This window comes from Pelobates fuscus, chromosome 7 (genome assembly GCF_036172605.1).
Source record: "Pelobates fuscus isolate aPelFus1 chromosome 7, aPelFus1.pri, whole genome shotgun sequence".
Lineage (NCBI taxonomy): Eukaryota > Metazoa > Chordata > Amphibia > Anura > Pelobatidae > Pelobates > Pelobates fuscus.
The window spans coordinates 73844825-73861201 of record NC_086323.1 but is presented as its reverse complement, the minus strand read 5'-3'; the positions used below and the strand labels follow the sequence as shown (position 1 = coordinate 73861201).

The 16377-nt window shown below is 36.0% G+C and overlaps 1 protein-coding gene across 6 annotated transcripts in view; it reads left to right on the top strand.

Annotated features, from left to right (window-relative positions):
• COL11A1 (collagen type XI alpha 1 chain) overlaps nucleotides 1-16377 on the top strand; it is a 188536-nt gene that overhangs the window by 128947 nt on the left and 43212 nt on the right. For all 6 annotated transcript variants that reach the window (XM_063426068.1, XM_063426069.1, XM_063426067.1 and 3 more), the window contains 9 exons: nucleotides 10-54; nucleotides 2415-2468; nucleotides 2610-2663; nucleotides 7991-8044; nucleotides 9265-9372; nucleotides 9791-9880; nucleotides 11660-11713; nucleotides 12488-12595; nucleotides 15475-15582. In XM_063426068.1, the coding sequence (XP_063282138.1) occupies nucleotides 10-54; nucleotides 2415-2468; nucleotides 2610-2663; nucleotides 7991-8044; nucleotides 9265-9372; nucleotides 9791-9880; nucleotides 11660-11713; nucleotides 12488-12595; nucleotides 15475-15582 (675 nt within the window). The remainder of the gene's footprint in view (nucleotides 1-9; nucleotides 55-2414; nucleotides 2469-2609; nucleotides 2664-7990; nucleotides 8045-9264; nucleotides 9373-9790; nucleotides 9881-11659; nucleotides 11714-12487; nucleotides 12596-15474; nucleotides 15583-16377) is intronic.

The window sequence follows — 16377 nt, the reverse complement described above, 5'->3', positions numbered from 1 at the left end:
TTATTTTAGGGCACGGCTGGAAATGATGGCCCTCCCGGCCCACCTGGTGAAAGAGTAAGTGTGGGAATGGGTTTGTAATCCCCATAAACGGCTAGCCATTTGACCCCAAAACTAACCGAATTTTTCATGATCATCTCTGTTGACCTCCATTCAGCTTTTCTATTATATTTAATCAGGTTAACATAAATTTAAGACTAAAGGCACAGTACTAGTTATTTGACCTAGCAACATTTCCATTTTTCGGACTCTAGATTATAATTTAGGCCTTCACAGAAACTACATCATGAAATAATTTATGTACCAATACACCTATCTACTCTGGCTATCCTCCTATCTGGTCAATGGTTTATTTAAAATAGAAAGGAGGAAAGCACATTTGTCTAAGTGCATGTACTGTTTTACCTCACTTTTTGAGCTGAAATATATGGATTTTGGGAACTATCTTGTGTGTTACTTACTGTACAGATTATGTTTATGATTTTAATCTCTGACAGAAGATACAAGCTGCCTGGTCCACTTGGCCTGTCCATTTATAATCTAAAAAGCACAATTCTTCTTTTGAAGGTGCCTTGAACGCTTCTAGGGTTCATTTACAATTCTGTCAGTGAATAGCTACTGTAAGCTGCCACTATTAGCAACAGTTGGTAGCTTGTAATGACTGTAAATTACCACCAGGTGTACAAACATGCTGCTACATTTTTGTACCTTTTCACTTAAACCAACTGGCAGTAAAGATCCAATCATTCTCATATTAGTGACTTGATCACAGACCACAAAAACACACACCTGACCATGCACTTTTTACCCTGTGTGAAAGTAGCAGCAGATAATTAGGGGCTAGCTAGTAAATACCAGTGGCAAGATTGGACAAGATGTTTTTGTTCCAATATCGTGTATAGGCATTTAGTTGTTAATCTTTTTTCTACAAGGTATTTTTTGGTTTATCAGCAGCCAATAATGCTTAATGACAGAGTTGTAAACCAGTCAGAAACCAGTCACTAAGTAAAAGGTAGCAGCTACCACACAGAATAACAGGAGCCATCACCCTCTCCTTAGTCACTGGCTTCCAGTAGTAGAAGTGGTTAACTCTCTGTCATTATTTTGGAATGTTCACAGTCTGTAAGCATCCACTGCTCTCTAAACGTAACAACAGGAATTTTAGAGAGTAGCAGCTGGCCAGTAATAGGTAGAGACAAGATTGTATAAGAGCCCCAAGTCTTTACCACCCCTACGGAAAATTTGTTCCATGCATTTACAATACTCCTTGGCGTTACTCCTACATTGCTATCTCTCAAACCTCAGACTAGGAGAAATTTATCAAAGTGTTTTGTTTTAAAATATAAAAGTGACGGAGTCAGCAATGCAATGTGCCTGCTGGTTTAAGTGGTTTCCATGGTGATTGCCCAACTTTTAGTACCTCATACCAGAACACTTTGACAAATCTCCCCAATTGTGTTTGTTAGTTTTATTTATCTGTTTTTTTTTTACATAATTATTGTCATTGGCATCACCTAATTTTCCAAGTTATGACACTAGGTAGACCGTGCACTGATCTTGTAGCACTTGCTTGATGATTTCTATTTTTCATGATATTCATCAGATTGTGGCAACATTTCATTCTAAGTAGTGTCAACAATGTGTTTGTTATGTCTGCATACATCAAGTAAAAGGATTGATGAAATGTATTTAAATAGATAGAAACAAACAAATTAAGTACATTTTAAGCTCATGAGCTTACAATCTATCACCTTTGCTGCCATGTTACCTCTCTTTTGCTCCAGGCATTCACATATTGAATTCAATGAATTTCTGCCATGATGTGAAAGGAACAAAATTCATTGCTTTTCCCAAAATGATATATATTGTTTTGCAATGTCTTATAGTTCCCTATGCTACTGAAGAGATTATCTTTGTCTTCATAATCGAAAGCCTCTATTACAATGCTGTAAATTGTAATTATTTACACAGCTCCCAGTGATGCATTGTAAATGAATGACTCCATACACAAGTTCGGTGTTAATCAGCAAGGCAGATGGGAATAGCATAGTAAAAGTTAAAGCTGTGTTTAAATGTGGATTTTGAAGTGATTATAGCAACTCACTGATATATGAAAATGATCAGCTCGCTTTCAAATTATACCTAAACTTTTTCTTAAACAAATGTTTATACAAATATATTGTAAAGGAATTTCATGAGATCAATTGTTTGCTTGCATTTGTCCTTTTAGTTTTTCTTGGGTTCAATAGCACATGTAATTATCATTGTGAAAAATGTCAATTGGAGAAAAATACAACACATTTATGGAACATCATATTTATTTGTACTATTTGTTAAAGGTAACCATTGTACACTACAGTTGTTTCTTTCAAAGTTTTCCCATTAATCAATAAATCCCTTCTCCTTTTTGATTCAAGGGACCTCAAGGACCACAGGGCCCAGTTGGGTTCTCAGGACCAAAGGGTCCCCCTGTAAGTATCTATCAGAGTTATCTCACAATCTTAGGATGATTTGTTTTGTCAGGGTTGGTTTTGCCAAAAAAAAGGTGGGGGAGGCTGGTTTTCCAAAAGCATTGACAATGAAATCTTACAACTCTTCTGCTCTTTTTCTAGGGACCACCTGGAAAGGATGGATTGCCTGGCCACCCTGGACAACGTGGAGAAACAGTACGTACACAGACTACTTACATTTCTGACAGCAGCCTCACACTCGTCTATCCTCTGATCGCTACTTTTTCCAAACATTTCTGCCCGGGTAAGGGAAGACCCTCCAGCAGTTATGGTAGAGCTGTGTTTCTGTACCTGGCTGGATTTGTTTGTGGAAAGAAGCACACACTTGAACTCAGTGGAGCGAGTGTCAGACTGCTGTATATTTGACCTAATGTGCCAAAGGAGAGTGATAGCAATCAGCCAACCAAATGTTTCAAATCATATGTGCCTAGTTTCCTTATTTACAGTGTACAGATGTATAGAAACTCTGATTGGCTGATTTATAGCTGCTCTTCTTTATATTCCACTTGGCAAGTGATGTAGCATAAAAGGTTGATTTATTGAGGTGAAAGCTCAGTACAGTGTACAATCCTATGTTATTCTATGCAGCTGATATACCAGCTTTAAAATAAAGTTGCGTAGAAGAACATTGGTGTACTGCCATTTCATACCTCAGTAACTCGGCCCTATATATTTTAGGGAACAACTGTCCCCTCAAAACTATTTTTTCATATAAAAATCCTTTCATCAAGTTGTCAGAGGAAAGACATTTGAAATTAAGCATATGCAAATAGTCCAATAGTGTTTGAATTGAACAGTTAGTCTCTATGGTCTTCCTCGCTTGCCTCCCTGCACAGAAGTGGGGAAAGACCATAGAGACTAACTGGTGGTTTTCGAACACTGTCCGACCCAAGGTGCGTGTATATGGCTGAAGGATCCTATCATATACTAAATGTATCAAATACATCTTTTCAAAACTTGATAAAAGGCTTATTATACTTAAAAATATGTTTGAGGTGGCAGCTGTCATTTAATATCTATAATCCTACGACATATGTCTCTGTTGTTAGGTATCTGGTTATTGGGGTGTCTCATTATTATATTCCTTTTAAGTTTCTACCTTGCCATTTTCAGTTATTCCATGATGAGACACAAAGCAACACCATACACAATAAATAATACTATATTGAATGGAGTCATTATGAAATATGCAAGTTATTTTCCCCAAATTCTGTAAGAATTTACTTATCATATATTTTTTCCTATTGCAGACTGGTGTATTTATTGATTTAATTGGCTATTGATTTAATTGTATATGTGCATATTCTTTAAATTTCAGTTCTATAATGATGAGAAAAACATACTCTTTTTATGTTAGTCACTAAACAGTAAGCCTTTACAAAAAAAAAAATATATATATATATATATATATATATATATATATATATGTGTGTGTGTGTGTATATATCATGATAGCAAACTTGGCAACTATTGGGCCAACTCACTATTCTCTTTACACTTGCTTCCAGAGGAGTTCCAGGTATGGGTAGCATGGGAGAAAAAAAGTACCATTGATTTCTGCGGATATATGACTCTGCAGAAATATAATTCAAAACAAAATATGCATTAGTCTGCTGTAGGAAAAAACAATTGATGGGTAGTTTATTACTGATGACAGGATTGTAGATCACAGTGTGTGTCAAGCTTTGTCACTTTACACCAATTCTATAAATTAGTATTGCTCAACAACAACATTTTTTTTTTTACCAATTCTCCAAAGCATCTGCATCATTCACAGCTATTAGACCTGCTGCATAATTTTACAAATAAACCTATGTGCGTGATTTCTTTTACAGCTACCTTCTATGTGCACTCTATTCCCATTTTCATTTAAATGCCACTAACCATAGGCTTGCCATTGATTGATGACAATGTGCTTGTGCTGCTTTAAAAGCACGCTTCCTTTTCAGGTTTCTTAAGGATAATCACCATAAAGATTTTGTTTAATCATTATTTTCCCTTAAATGGATGTTTAATTGGTTTCATTTGTAGCAAGTAGAAATGGTCAGGCAGTGATGAGTACAGCATCTGCAGTTCTGTCCGGAAAACATGAAGACGTTTGGGAAGATCACAATCTGGGTCATCAAATTGGCTGTTTTTAAAAAGTCCTAAATATATTCTACTAGATTTGTGCACAGTGAGAAAATTAGCTTTGTCCAAACCAGTTTGGAATGAGTGAGAAGTCTACAGCTCACTTGATTTCTTCACAAGGCACATATTTTCCATCAACAGTATGGAGCATTGTTACACAAGTGAAATAAATTGTTAAATCATTAATGCCCCTATTAAATCTGTTCATTTACATTATTTTATGGTAAATGAATGGGACATATTAGGGGTACTCACTTTTCAGTATGATGCATATTTGACTGTAAAGGCAGAAGGAACAAAACAGCCTGTTTGGTTATCTGTAACTCAAATGATCGCTTTTCCCATTTCTTTATTGTTTTTTGAAATACATGTTATCACTAATATCAGAACTTGCACAAACCGATCACTCATCTTTGACTGCAGACTTTTTGAAACTATTGCATTACAACTCCCTTATTCCTCAGGCAGCCTCCAATGTTCACAAGAGAGTATGGAAGTCGAAGTGCTAAAGAAACCAGAGGTTTGACAGAGAGGTTTGACTGTTTAATGTATAAACAGTCTTCTAGGATATATTTCTTGTTTGCATAGATCGTTAACAGAGACTAATTGCAGTGAAAGCCCTTCTAGCAGAACCAGTTAGCTATGGTAAGACGTGTTGCTGAATTGCAGCATTATAATCCTCAGCCACCATAATGCTAGATTTCATACCGTTGGTTAAAATATTTTATCACGGGTACCTTAGTCAGTATTCAGCCACTTTGTTAGGTGTTTGTAGAAGATCTTGCTGTCAGTCTGTGCTGCCAGTTAATAGGTTTCTGAGGATTGACATTGGATAGACAATAAACTATACAATACTTATATATTATAACTAGAGAGAGAGTGACAGGGACAGGGAGAGAGACAGAGAGGCTGCGGGTATGTTGCACTTAAAATCTTAATTTGACTTATTCACACAAATTGATGGGGCTGAAGTAGGAAGTGTGAATTGTATCTACACATAGTGCTGTTGACTTTTTCACCCAGAAGGCTGGCTGAGCATTCAAAGTGTTGTAGTTCATTGAGAGTAAATTGCCTTGAATGCTTCACAACAATAGTCATACAATTGCGAATGAGCGCAAGGTAATTATTGCATTATCATTCCCTACATGGAGCAGAAAGAATACCTATACAAATAGAGCAAATTGCTATGACCATTTCAGCATTTTTAGTGCGAGGGTGTGTAGACCAAAAAGTCTTGTTGACCTTTTCTGAAATTTAAATTGTTAAGCTATTGCCATTTGTTTGTTACTCTGTTGGACATGCAGTTTTTAGTATAACAATTTAGGAAACTCAGGTTGTTCTCTATATATATAAAATGATAGCGTTCGAGATGGTTATAGCCTCTGTGTGAAGCTAGTCTATCAATTATCTCTCCTGTGGCTACATAATGTCCACCATCGCAGCTTTGCAAGATAATTATCATCCTGTATACATTCAAGAACTTAGCTTTATGAAAAGCTGATACCTCATGAGACTTTAGAACTATTATTACAATGATAGATCACCCCCTGAGGAAGAGTGTAGCATTAAGACTGAATCCTGCGCATGTAGAATTGCCAAATTAGCCATTTAATATTGTATTTACGTGAATTTTACAATATACCAGTTGGCATAAGAAATGTGTTATCTAGGGATTCAAAAAGTTTACAAAGTTCTAGAATTATTTATTCACATTGATTGGTTCTGGTAACCCATAACGATAAATTAATTAATTAATTAATGTCATATTTTATGCTGCCCATCATTATTTATATCTGGTTAGTATCAACTGATTTGCAACCCAAGCCAAGCATTGTTTAATAATATAATTGCATACTCTTCTTAAAAGTATTCTATCACACCATGTGTTAGAATCCATATTAGATTTAGTTTGCAATGGAAAACTAAATATGTTTAATATAAAAGCGCTGATTACCCCTTACCTATAGTGTTGATTTTAACCTAAAAGAAAAAAAACAGTCCCACTCTATGACGTAGAGAGCCTGTAAGTGTTGCTTTACCTCCCACTCTGTACTGGAGTCTTAGAGGCTAACAAATAACTGTGCATCCTTTTTTTTTATCCAGGCAACTTTACTTACACTATGTGGCAATGTGTCCACATAATGGTCAGGTGTTTATATTCTACCGGCATTATGAAATTTAAACGAAAAAAAAAAGACAATTTTGCTAAATAATTTTTAAGCTTCCCTAAAAAGCTGTCTATAAGCACATTTTTTTGTCCCTTAATTTAAGTGCTAGCTATGCATCCAGGCATCTTCTTTTATGTAACACATTCAATATAGGTTATTTTATTTTACAGAAGAGACAGGGGACAGGTCTAATTAGTTATGCAAGTGTTGCCCTACTATACTGAGAAAAGATGATCCCAACATTTATAATGAAAAATTCTAAAATAATTGCACCAAAAACAGAAATAAAAAAGGTGCTATATATATATTTTTATTTCAGATTAACAAATGGGCTTTTAGCAACATTATTGCACTTAAAGGGTTAAATGTATTTCTCATCATATAACATTTTGATGGGAGGCAATGGTTTTGCTAGCTGACGTAGGCAAGTGTCTTTTATTGACGGGTATAAGTATTTACTCTGTTAGATTTAATGGAAGTTGTGGCATCATGTGTGCAATGCTAATCTTATCCGATATGATAAGAAATGGTCCTCCACTTCTTCATTATGCTTTGTCCAATTAACTGATTCAGTTTGATTGCTTTCTAACGCTGAGTAGCTGCACCCTCCTCTCGCAGACATCATCCATCAACTGGTAATGTTCTCCATCCCCATGCTATTATAACCTCACCTCTTGTTTCCAGGCGGATGAAATGCTTCTGTTGATTTATTTATTTTTCTTTAATGCTATCATGCATTGAGCTGCACTGTGAGCCATACTGAAAGTGTTAACGCCGCTTGGCACACGCTAGAAATGCTTCAGCTTTTTAGTACGCATTTTAACTTTGTTGGAGATTCGGTAAGTAGAGAAGAATATATACGTTCCACACTAGAATCCTTCTATTGGGCCTTCCAGGAATTCTATAGTGGTCTCCTAGCACATATCAATAAACTAGGAAACTCTCATAAGATGTAAATTAGGGTAAAGGTAAAATAATGCATACACATAGTAATTGTATTGAGGCTAGCATTGATCTTCAAAACATAAGGGATCCTTAAAGGGTGTTATCACTATTATTTTACTTTCATTAATGAGAAGGGGATACTTGATACCATCGTTCTTACACTGTTATCATCCCTTCATAGAGATTTGGTATTATACGTCTTACCATATCCAGTGTTTAATTATATCTTTCATGTTGTAGGGATTCCAAGGCAAAACTGGACCCCCAGGTCCTGGAGGTGTGGTTGGTCCTCAGGTGAATAAATACTTATTTTTTTTGTAATTCAATGTTTCTAAATGTTATAATAATAATAATAGTAATAATTTCTATAATTTCTTATGATTTCTATAGTTTTTTTCTTAAAATTTTCATCATCTTATTTTTCATTTTCCAACCATTTCTTTATTTTTACATCTTCAGTTCTTGATCTTAGCTCTCAATATGTACTTTACCTTCACCATTTGACTTAACCATCTTCAACCCATCTCTTTATTGGTGATTTCTTCTTCTAATGTATCTCTTCATTGTCCTTAGCTCCCAGGAACCCCACTATGCATGTTTATTTTTGTATTGTTCACACCATAGTTATATTGTTGTCCCCTTCAAACCTTTTCTTTATTTTTATTTTTATTATCTCTCTGTCTTTAACCCCTTAAGTACACATGACGGAAATATTCCATCATGATTCCCTTTAATTCCAGAAGTTGTGTCCTTAACCCCTTAAGGACCAAACTTCTGGAATAAAAGGGAATCATGACATGTCACACATGTCATGTGTCCTTAAGGGGTTAAGGGGTTAATAGAGCTTTCTTCATCACTAAAACCATGACTTTAGTTTTTATTTTAGTTATCTGTTTCACAATGATTTTGTTTCCCCATTCATATTATACCATATGATGTATCTATTTCCCCAGTCTCAATGATTTAATTATAACTTTCTTTGTTCTCCCACTTATCTCCTTCATGGGTTATTCCAGACACTGTGCCGGCTGTGATGTGGTGCCTGGGGTCTGTACGTGCAGCATTTAACTTTGAAATGCTGAACATACATAGATTAATTCCTCTGCTTCTGAAGGTATAACTCCAACCATAGAAGCATCAATGGGATGTCATCAGCAGAACTAGAGTTCTGGGATGGCTAATATCAAATCTTTGCAAATTTTGATGCACAGAAATACACTTTCAGTCAATGAATGAGTGCCAGGATAGGTATCCAGTTTCAACAGGCCTGCAGAGGTCAGCTGTCATAAATCTTACTTCAGTGAAACAGGACCATTGTAAAATGGTTTGCCCCATTACTAGGCATGGCACCAGGGGTTATGATAGTTTTAGTAACCCTTTAAACCTTCCACATCTCACCAAATCCTCATCATCTCAACACGTTTTTCTCAACATTTTCCTCATATCACAGCATGACATTTGGTAGCTTTCCCTACTTGTAACTTCTTTTCTAATATGTATATGTGTTTGTAAAGGGTCCTACTGGAGAGACTGGTCCTATTGGAGAAAGAGGTCATCCAGGACCCCCAGGTCCACCTGGAGAGCAAGGATTGCCTGGATCAGCTGGAAAAGAGGGTGCAAAGGTAATTTACAAAATATCACACATGCTACACAGAGCCTATTATTTACAAATCAATTAAATTATGGTGACAAGATCACACACACACACACACACACACACACACACACACAGAGATAATGCTCTTCCTTTACTAAATGTTTAATTTAGACAATTTCTGACTTTGTCAGTGATTATGTTATAGGATATACAATCACAGCAGAAATCTTGGATAACCCTTGCCTACTGTCCTTTGTCAAGATTACACATTCCCAATAGGTTTTAAGGACTCAATAATCCATTTGGGTGGTGCTACACCCATACATGTTAATTCAATGTGCATGGCAGTATTACATATTTTAATTAACTGCGTCAAAATGATGACATTTAATTTATTCCATTCAAACCTAAATATGTAAAATTAATCTCATATCTCTGTACAGGGAGATCCTGGTCCCCAAGGTGTCGCTGGAAAAGATGGCCCACCAGGTCTTCGTGGATTTGCTGGAGAAAGAGGTCTACCTGGAGCTCAGGTAAAAGTTGAAATCCAAAGCTATGGGAATGTATAAAATAAGTTATATCTAGAAAGATTTGATTTGTGTGTTAAGCATGACTGAGATTGTAACTCAGTCTCTTTTTTTAAGCAAAGCATTTTCTTTGAACTGTGGTTATTTCAGCTAAATCAGGCTTTCTGCAGTGGTCACTCCATAGTGATTCCCATAGCATAAGACAGGTATACTTTTTAAACTATTACCCTTATGAATCAAATGCTAAAAAAACAAAAACATATCAATTACAAATCAGTTCTTTCATGTTTAACATCAAAGCCAATTCACACTCAGGGCAAATGAGAATCAAGATTTTCAAGCTTTTTATTTTTAACCAGATAATGAGAACTCACAGTGACCTAAGAGAGTCCAGATTGGAAGCTAAATGAGTGATGGTTAGCTCAATCCTCAATTCAACCCCCATTAGGTTGTCCTTAAGCGTACCTAGCATGTGCTTTGTGCACAAATATCTCAATATATATTTACATTTTTGCTTAGTGGACAAAAGTTAATATATATCAAGGGTACTAATTTTCTTATCACAATTGACTGTTTTCATGAATGTGCAATTTTCTTTACATTTTAATTAACAACATCAATATATGAGGATGTATAAAGGTTTACATTATAAAAAAAATAAAAAAAAATCAAAGTTAGCTTAATATTTTGTCAGATTATTAGCTGATATACCACAAACACAACCATACAAAATGCAGTACCAGATCTGGAGTGAAATTATCCAGTTCAAAATCTTTGAAATACAGTGATATTTATTGTAACAAGAATGATTCAGCTCATAAAGAATAAAACTAGCGTAAATGGGAAGGTACAGGTTTGATAAGGTAAAATGATGGTTTGAAATTGGATATTGCAGGGATATGAGTGTAAAATACAGTAAGACTATTTAGGGAGATTAGTTTTGATGAATTGTTTAAAATAATGAGGCAAAGCACAAATGGGAGATCATGTGGGAGTGAGTTGCAGAAATATGGGACCTTTTAAACAAAGTATTAAAAGCAGAAATAGAACATTTGTTCAAAGAGAAGAAGGTAGGGTATGGACCTACTTATCAATAGGCAGGTATGTAATTGGGAGCAGGATGGCGGTTAGGTTTGTAAATGATGTTCACGAGAACAGGGAAACAGTAGAGGTCTGTCAATTCTTAAACATAACACCTTTTTAACAGCTGTGAGAAAATGGCAGTGAATCATTTTTATTATATTGTAAGCATCAATGATAGTTTCACAAATATTAATGTTCAGGCTCCCACCTTCAATTTCAGTCTCTTAGAGTGTTTCATTCTTAATACAAAAACCTTAACAAGCTTCATAATAAAGTGAACTGATACTAACCTTGGTTTCTGGTATCCTGATTCTACTGAAAATGTCAGAACATTATCTTACAGTGAAGATTTATCAATTCTTGAACTCATATCTATAACACTATTTTGCCAGTTGCTGAAAAAATTGTACTTATCAATGATAGCCTTTATAGATGTTTGGCTTCCTACTTGATAATTCAGTATTCTGAAAGTTTGCCATTCCTAGCACAATAACCTTAGCAAATATCATAACACATTGATGTATTCCTGACCCACACTTATGTCTGTTGATGGATCTTTATATCTTTGAACATAATTTTTACTGAATTTCTAGTCATTATGGAATCCATACCTATTTTTTTTTTTTCAAATTGGTGAGTACAATTTGGCTTGTTTGCATTATTTGTAACTTTTTTTTACACTACTCTCTTTGTATATTTCAGGGAGCAGCCGGCTTAAAGGGTGGAGAAGGTCCTCAAGGTCCACCTGGTCCAATCGTAAGTAGACATATTAATAGCATCTCTTCTTATAATCCCTGCTGATAACATCCCTTTTCCAGATCAAATCATTTTGGTATATATCAGTCTTCAACAGAAGAACTGTGTTAGTGGCTTTATAAGGTATCGTAAATAGTAGTAATCTCTAGGCTTTGTCCTAATACAGTTATTTGGAAGTAAGCTGGAAAATTCCTTAAATGACTCTTAAAGCTGTCAAAGCAGATGAATCTGAACTCTGTGAGCTTGCACTCTATTCACAGAGATTTTACTTCAGAGCCTCTTTAAATAAATGTACCATGTAGTTTAATTCTGGAATACCATGCAATAAAAATATATATAATTGTGGAATTATAAGAAACAATATTCCAGTAAGTTAGCATTCAAATGTGAACTCTGAACTGTAAGCTAAGATCATAATTGAAAGTTTATGTCAAATAAGGAAATAGTGCATGCCTATGTTGTAGGGACATTGTTTTTTTTTTACCTTTTTCAGAAAGACATCCACTATGGCCAAACAATATAGTTTCTTAAACTAAAACAACGTCTGTTTGTTTAATGCTGCAACAGAAGACCATATTTAAAATTCTTAAAATATAGTGGGAGATCCTAGCATTTAGAGATTTTTTTTTTTTTAGTATAAAACTCCTTCAAAATGTTGCTTGCACTTGTTGTAGAGGTTGTTAAGTTGCTTCACTTGTTTATAATACCATTGGGTTTCTATGCATGTTGACTACTTGGCATATGCCTGATAGACTTGTGTATTCTTTACTGCAGGGATCTGCAGGAGAAAGAGGTGCAGCAGGCACTGCTGGTCCCATTGGATTACCAGGAAGACCAGGTCCACAAGGCCCACCAGGACCTGCTGGAGAGAAGGGAGCACCGGTTAGTAACTTCAAAGGTTTAACATAATATGCATAGGGATTGGCATGTCTGGGTAGGATATGATACATTTTAAAGGTGACATTTCAAAACCTAGACACCAAAATCTCATTAAAATCATAGTCAAATATGTGCACATGGCTTTAGCCCCGGTGTATCAACCATATGGATTTAAGGCTGATATATTGAGGGTTACAGATTAACCATATCTGAAGAGGACCTATCTATGTGCCTTTTTAGTACAAAAATAGTACTCAAATGTGCCTATTATTGAAAATAATATGTATGCAGTAGAAAAAAGACTTGTACACAGCAACAAAACTTGGTTTGTCTGGATTGATTCATCTGAATATATTTGTTTATAATGAACTTAGTTTTGTCCATGTGGCATTTCAGTAAGGACGATTTGTACAAACCAAATTGAACTTAAAATGTATTAGTGTACTGCAATACAAAAATGGTTATAATATTGCTGATCCTAATGGCTAGGCAACATCAGCCATTTTTGTAATGCCAAATGTGAGTACTGCAATTTGCAAAGCACAAGCAGTGGCACTGAAGCATACTGAAATCAAATAAACTGTCTCTCACATAACAAAATAAATCACAAATCAGTAAATGTAGCTGGGACATGAGAATTTGAGTTATGGGAAGCAGGCATAACCACAGTTAATGGGGGATGCTAGTGGCATAGGCAGGGAACACAGATTTGGAATAAAGGGGGGGGGTGCACACATTAGGGAAAGCAGAAGGACAGGCAGGCTTCTTCTTCATTACCTCCCTCTTTTTCTGGTGCAATAGACAGAACACTGTGGTGGACCGCCTGGCCCCTCGACTGGGTGCCTCCACCAATCGATGCTCCTGGTGCTTACCCAGTACTCGAAGCACTCCACCAGACACCATCAGCACTGTAGTCCCCACTTCTAGCATTACAGCTTGGTTGGGGTCTCGCAGTCCTCCACCAACACTGGACCCAGGATCCAGCTTCCAGTGGTCGGTCTCTTTCATTAAAACTAATGAATGGACTGTTCGTGCAAACGCTCACCAAGTGTATCTTGTTCGGGAGTATGCTCCCACCGAACGCCATTCAGTTTGTATGAATCCAACCGAGCATAACTGGAGGTGGAAGTCCCATTGGTGTTTGCTCCATCGAGTGTCCAATTAAAGTTCCATGCACTCAACAACCAAACACAGCTGTATGTGTTCGCGGCTAAAGATGGCCACCGCCATGTGTTAGCACATTTGAACGACGTCTACCCAGCTAACCATTTAGAACATTGCGGTTGGCAAGGTCATTAAGGGTAATAAGCAGCTCACGACTGTTCTGGGTGGTCGGTCCATTCAACAGTTCGTTCGCTATACGGACAGCATTAGTCTAATCTGTTCGGTAAGCCCCATATATCAAACCATATAAGTACAAAAGGCACAAACAGTGTCTTTAACCAAGGTTTATCACAGGGGCTACAGTCCTGGGGCAAGAGGCTGGCAAGCAGGCCCCTCCAAGAAGCAGTGGCGAAGTTACTTTCGCCACAAACACCAAATCATGAAACAAATGAAATGGCTCATAAATTGCCCATTTTGTTTTGTGATATGTCAATTTTGCGTTTGGGAGTTGTGGAACGAATCGCGAGTCATCCAAAGCTTTGATGTATCTTGATTTGTTTGAAACCAAAGGCAAATCTATTAGAAAATATCCCACACAGAGGCTGTGATACACACAATCTTATATTTTCTTTTTTTTATAATAATAATAATAATAATAAAGAAGGACAGTTTTCCATTAACAAATTACATTAAAATGCACATTCCAACATATGTCTGTCCAAAAGTGTTAGATGTCTCAAGACACCCCCAATGTATGGGGGTAGATCATTTCTGGTTATTATGGAGAAGCCAGTACATAACACTCACAGAGCATGCTTTAATATGGCTTATGGGTAGACAATAAGCCATAACACACAACCTATGCATGATGGTAAAGTGGGAAATTGTTGATTTAATTTTTGTGATGAGAGCTGTGTGCTGTTCACTTGTGTATGAGAACCTACATTCTTTATTAAAAATAGATTTGCTATAATAAAAAAATATATATTTTCGTCAGATGATTTATGTTTGCTATACTATATGAAGTCATTTGTGCCTTTCAAGACCTGCAGAATATATTTAGGCAGTTCTCATGTATTTGCAATACACCCATCGCATAACAGTTGTAGCAGAAACATATATCTTTGCCATTATAATGGATATGATACATACAGATTTCTCTTTTCTTTTATTAAAATTCAATGATCTTAAAAACACAGTAATTGTTTTTACTATTGATCCCCTTTACTGTTGCCCTCAAAACTGGGAAAGTTATAGGCTCATCATTATACAATGTAGAATAAAAAACAACAAGTAAAACATCACTTGTGCTTTCAGCATAGTAAATTATACAATTACACAATGACCCATTAACCCCTTTCCCCTTCTGTAACACATTTTAGAACTTTAATACTTATTGATCCCCACAGAGAGTATTTGTGGCAGTTCTAAAATTTGTTATAGCTGCTGTCAATATACACATTTGCTTTATATGTAACCACTTATGTTATAGATGACACATTACTTGTAGACTGCGAAGCACAGAGAGATACATTGATTTGTCCTGTAACCATTAAAAGCTGATATGGAATTCAAGCAAGGCTATCCAATTTTTGAGTCAGCAGATTTATACACAATTCCTTATATGTAATTGTCAGGCTATCCCTGGAATTCTCCATATTGTATTTTCCAAAATGGACATCTGGCTGATGCTGTTCACTTAATACAAATAAACATTTTAATTTTAATTTAATAAGTATATGTAAAAACATTTATGGTCATTTATTATCTCAATACAGGGTGAAAAAGGACCTCAGGGACCAGCTGGACGTGATGGTGTTCAAGGACCAGTTGGACTTCCAGGGCCTGCAGGTCCTCAGGGTCCACCAGGTGAAGATGGTGACAAGGTGCGAACACAACATAAAATAATGAATTTATGATGTGATCATACTTATTTCAAGTAGGAAATTGTTGCGTATTTAAAATTCTCCAGATACTGCACTCTTAAGGCATTCGGTAACCATACATCCTTGTTTGTGTTGAATAAATTGTGCAAACATGGACATACAAACATCAATGCCAAAATCAAACGGGGTCACTACGTCAAAATATGAAGGGGTGTAGCAAAACCACAAAAGCAAGGACCACTTTTAGTGCCTCTTTGTAGGAATCATTGAGTAGACTGTAGAAAGCCACATAATCTGGCTATAGGAGTACAACATGCATCAGACTACATAAGTTTGGGGTATTTGTGGTGTGGGGATTGAGAGTGAATCCACTAGTTCTTGTGTGAGAGTGGAAATTATAGCAGGTGTCAAGGATTAATCAAATCGAAATTCAAATAAAGACTTAATAATAGTGGAGATCAAAGATACATTAGGAATACAGACTACCCCAACAGCATTAACACACACTGGTTTATTCTGTGCAACACACACATTTACTCAGTGAATGAAACTACATAGAAATCTGATCATTTGAGCAACATGTCCTGTCCATGCTCATTAGTCATGTAACCGTATACGTAAAGAATTGCAAAGCAAAACATAGTGGCCTAAATTGTCCATTGTCAAAAAGTGAAAACGTTGGTGATATATGGAACTGTAAGTATTGGAGAGAGCAGGTGTTACAGATTTCCTATATACCCTGCCATTTTAAAAGTTCTTATATAATCGTCCAGTTTTACACATTCAAATACATCG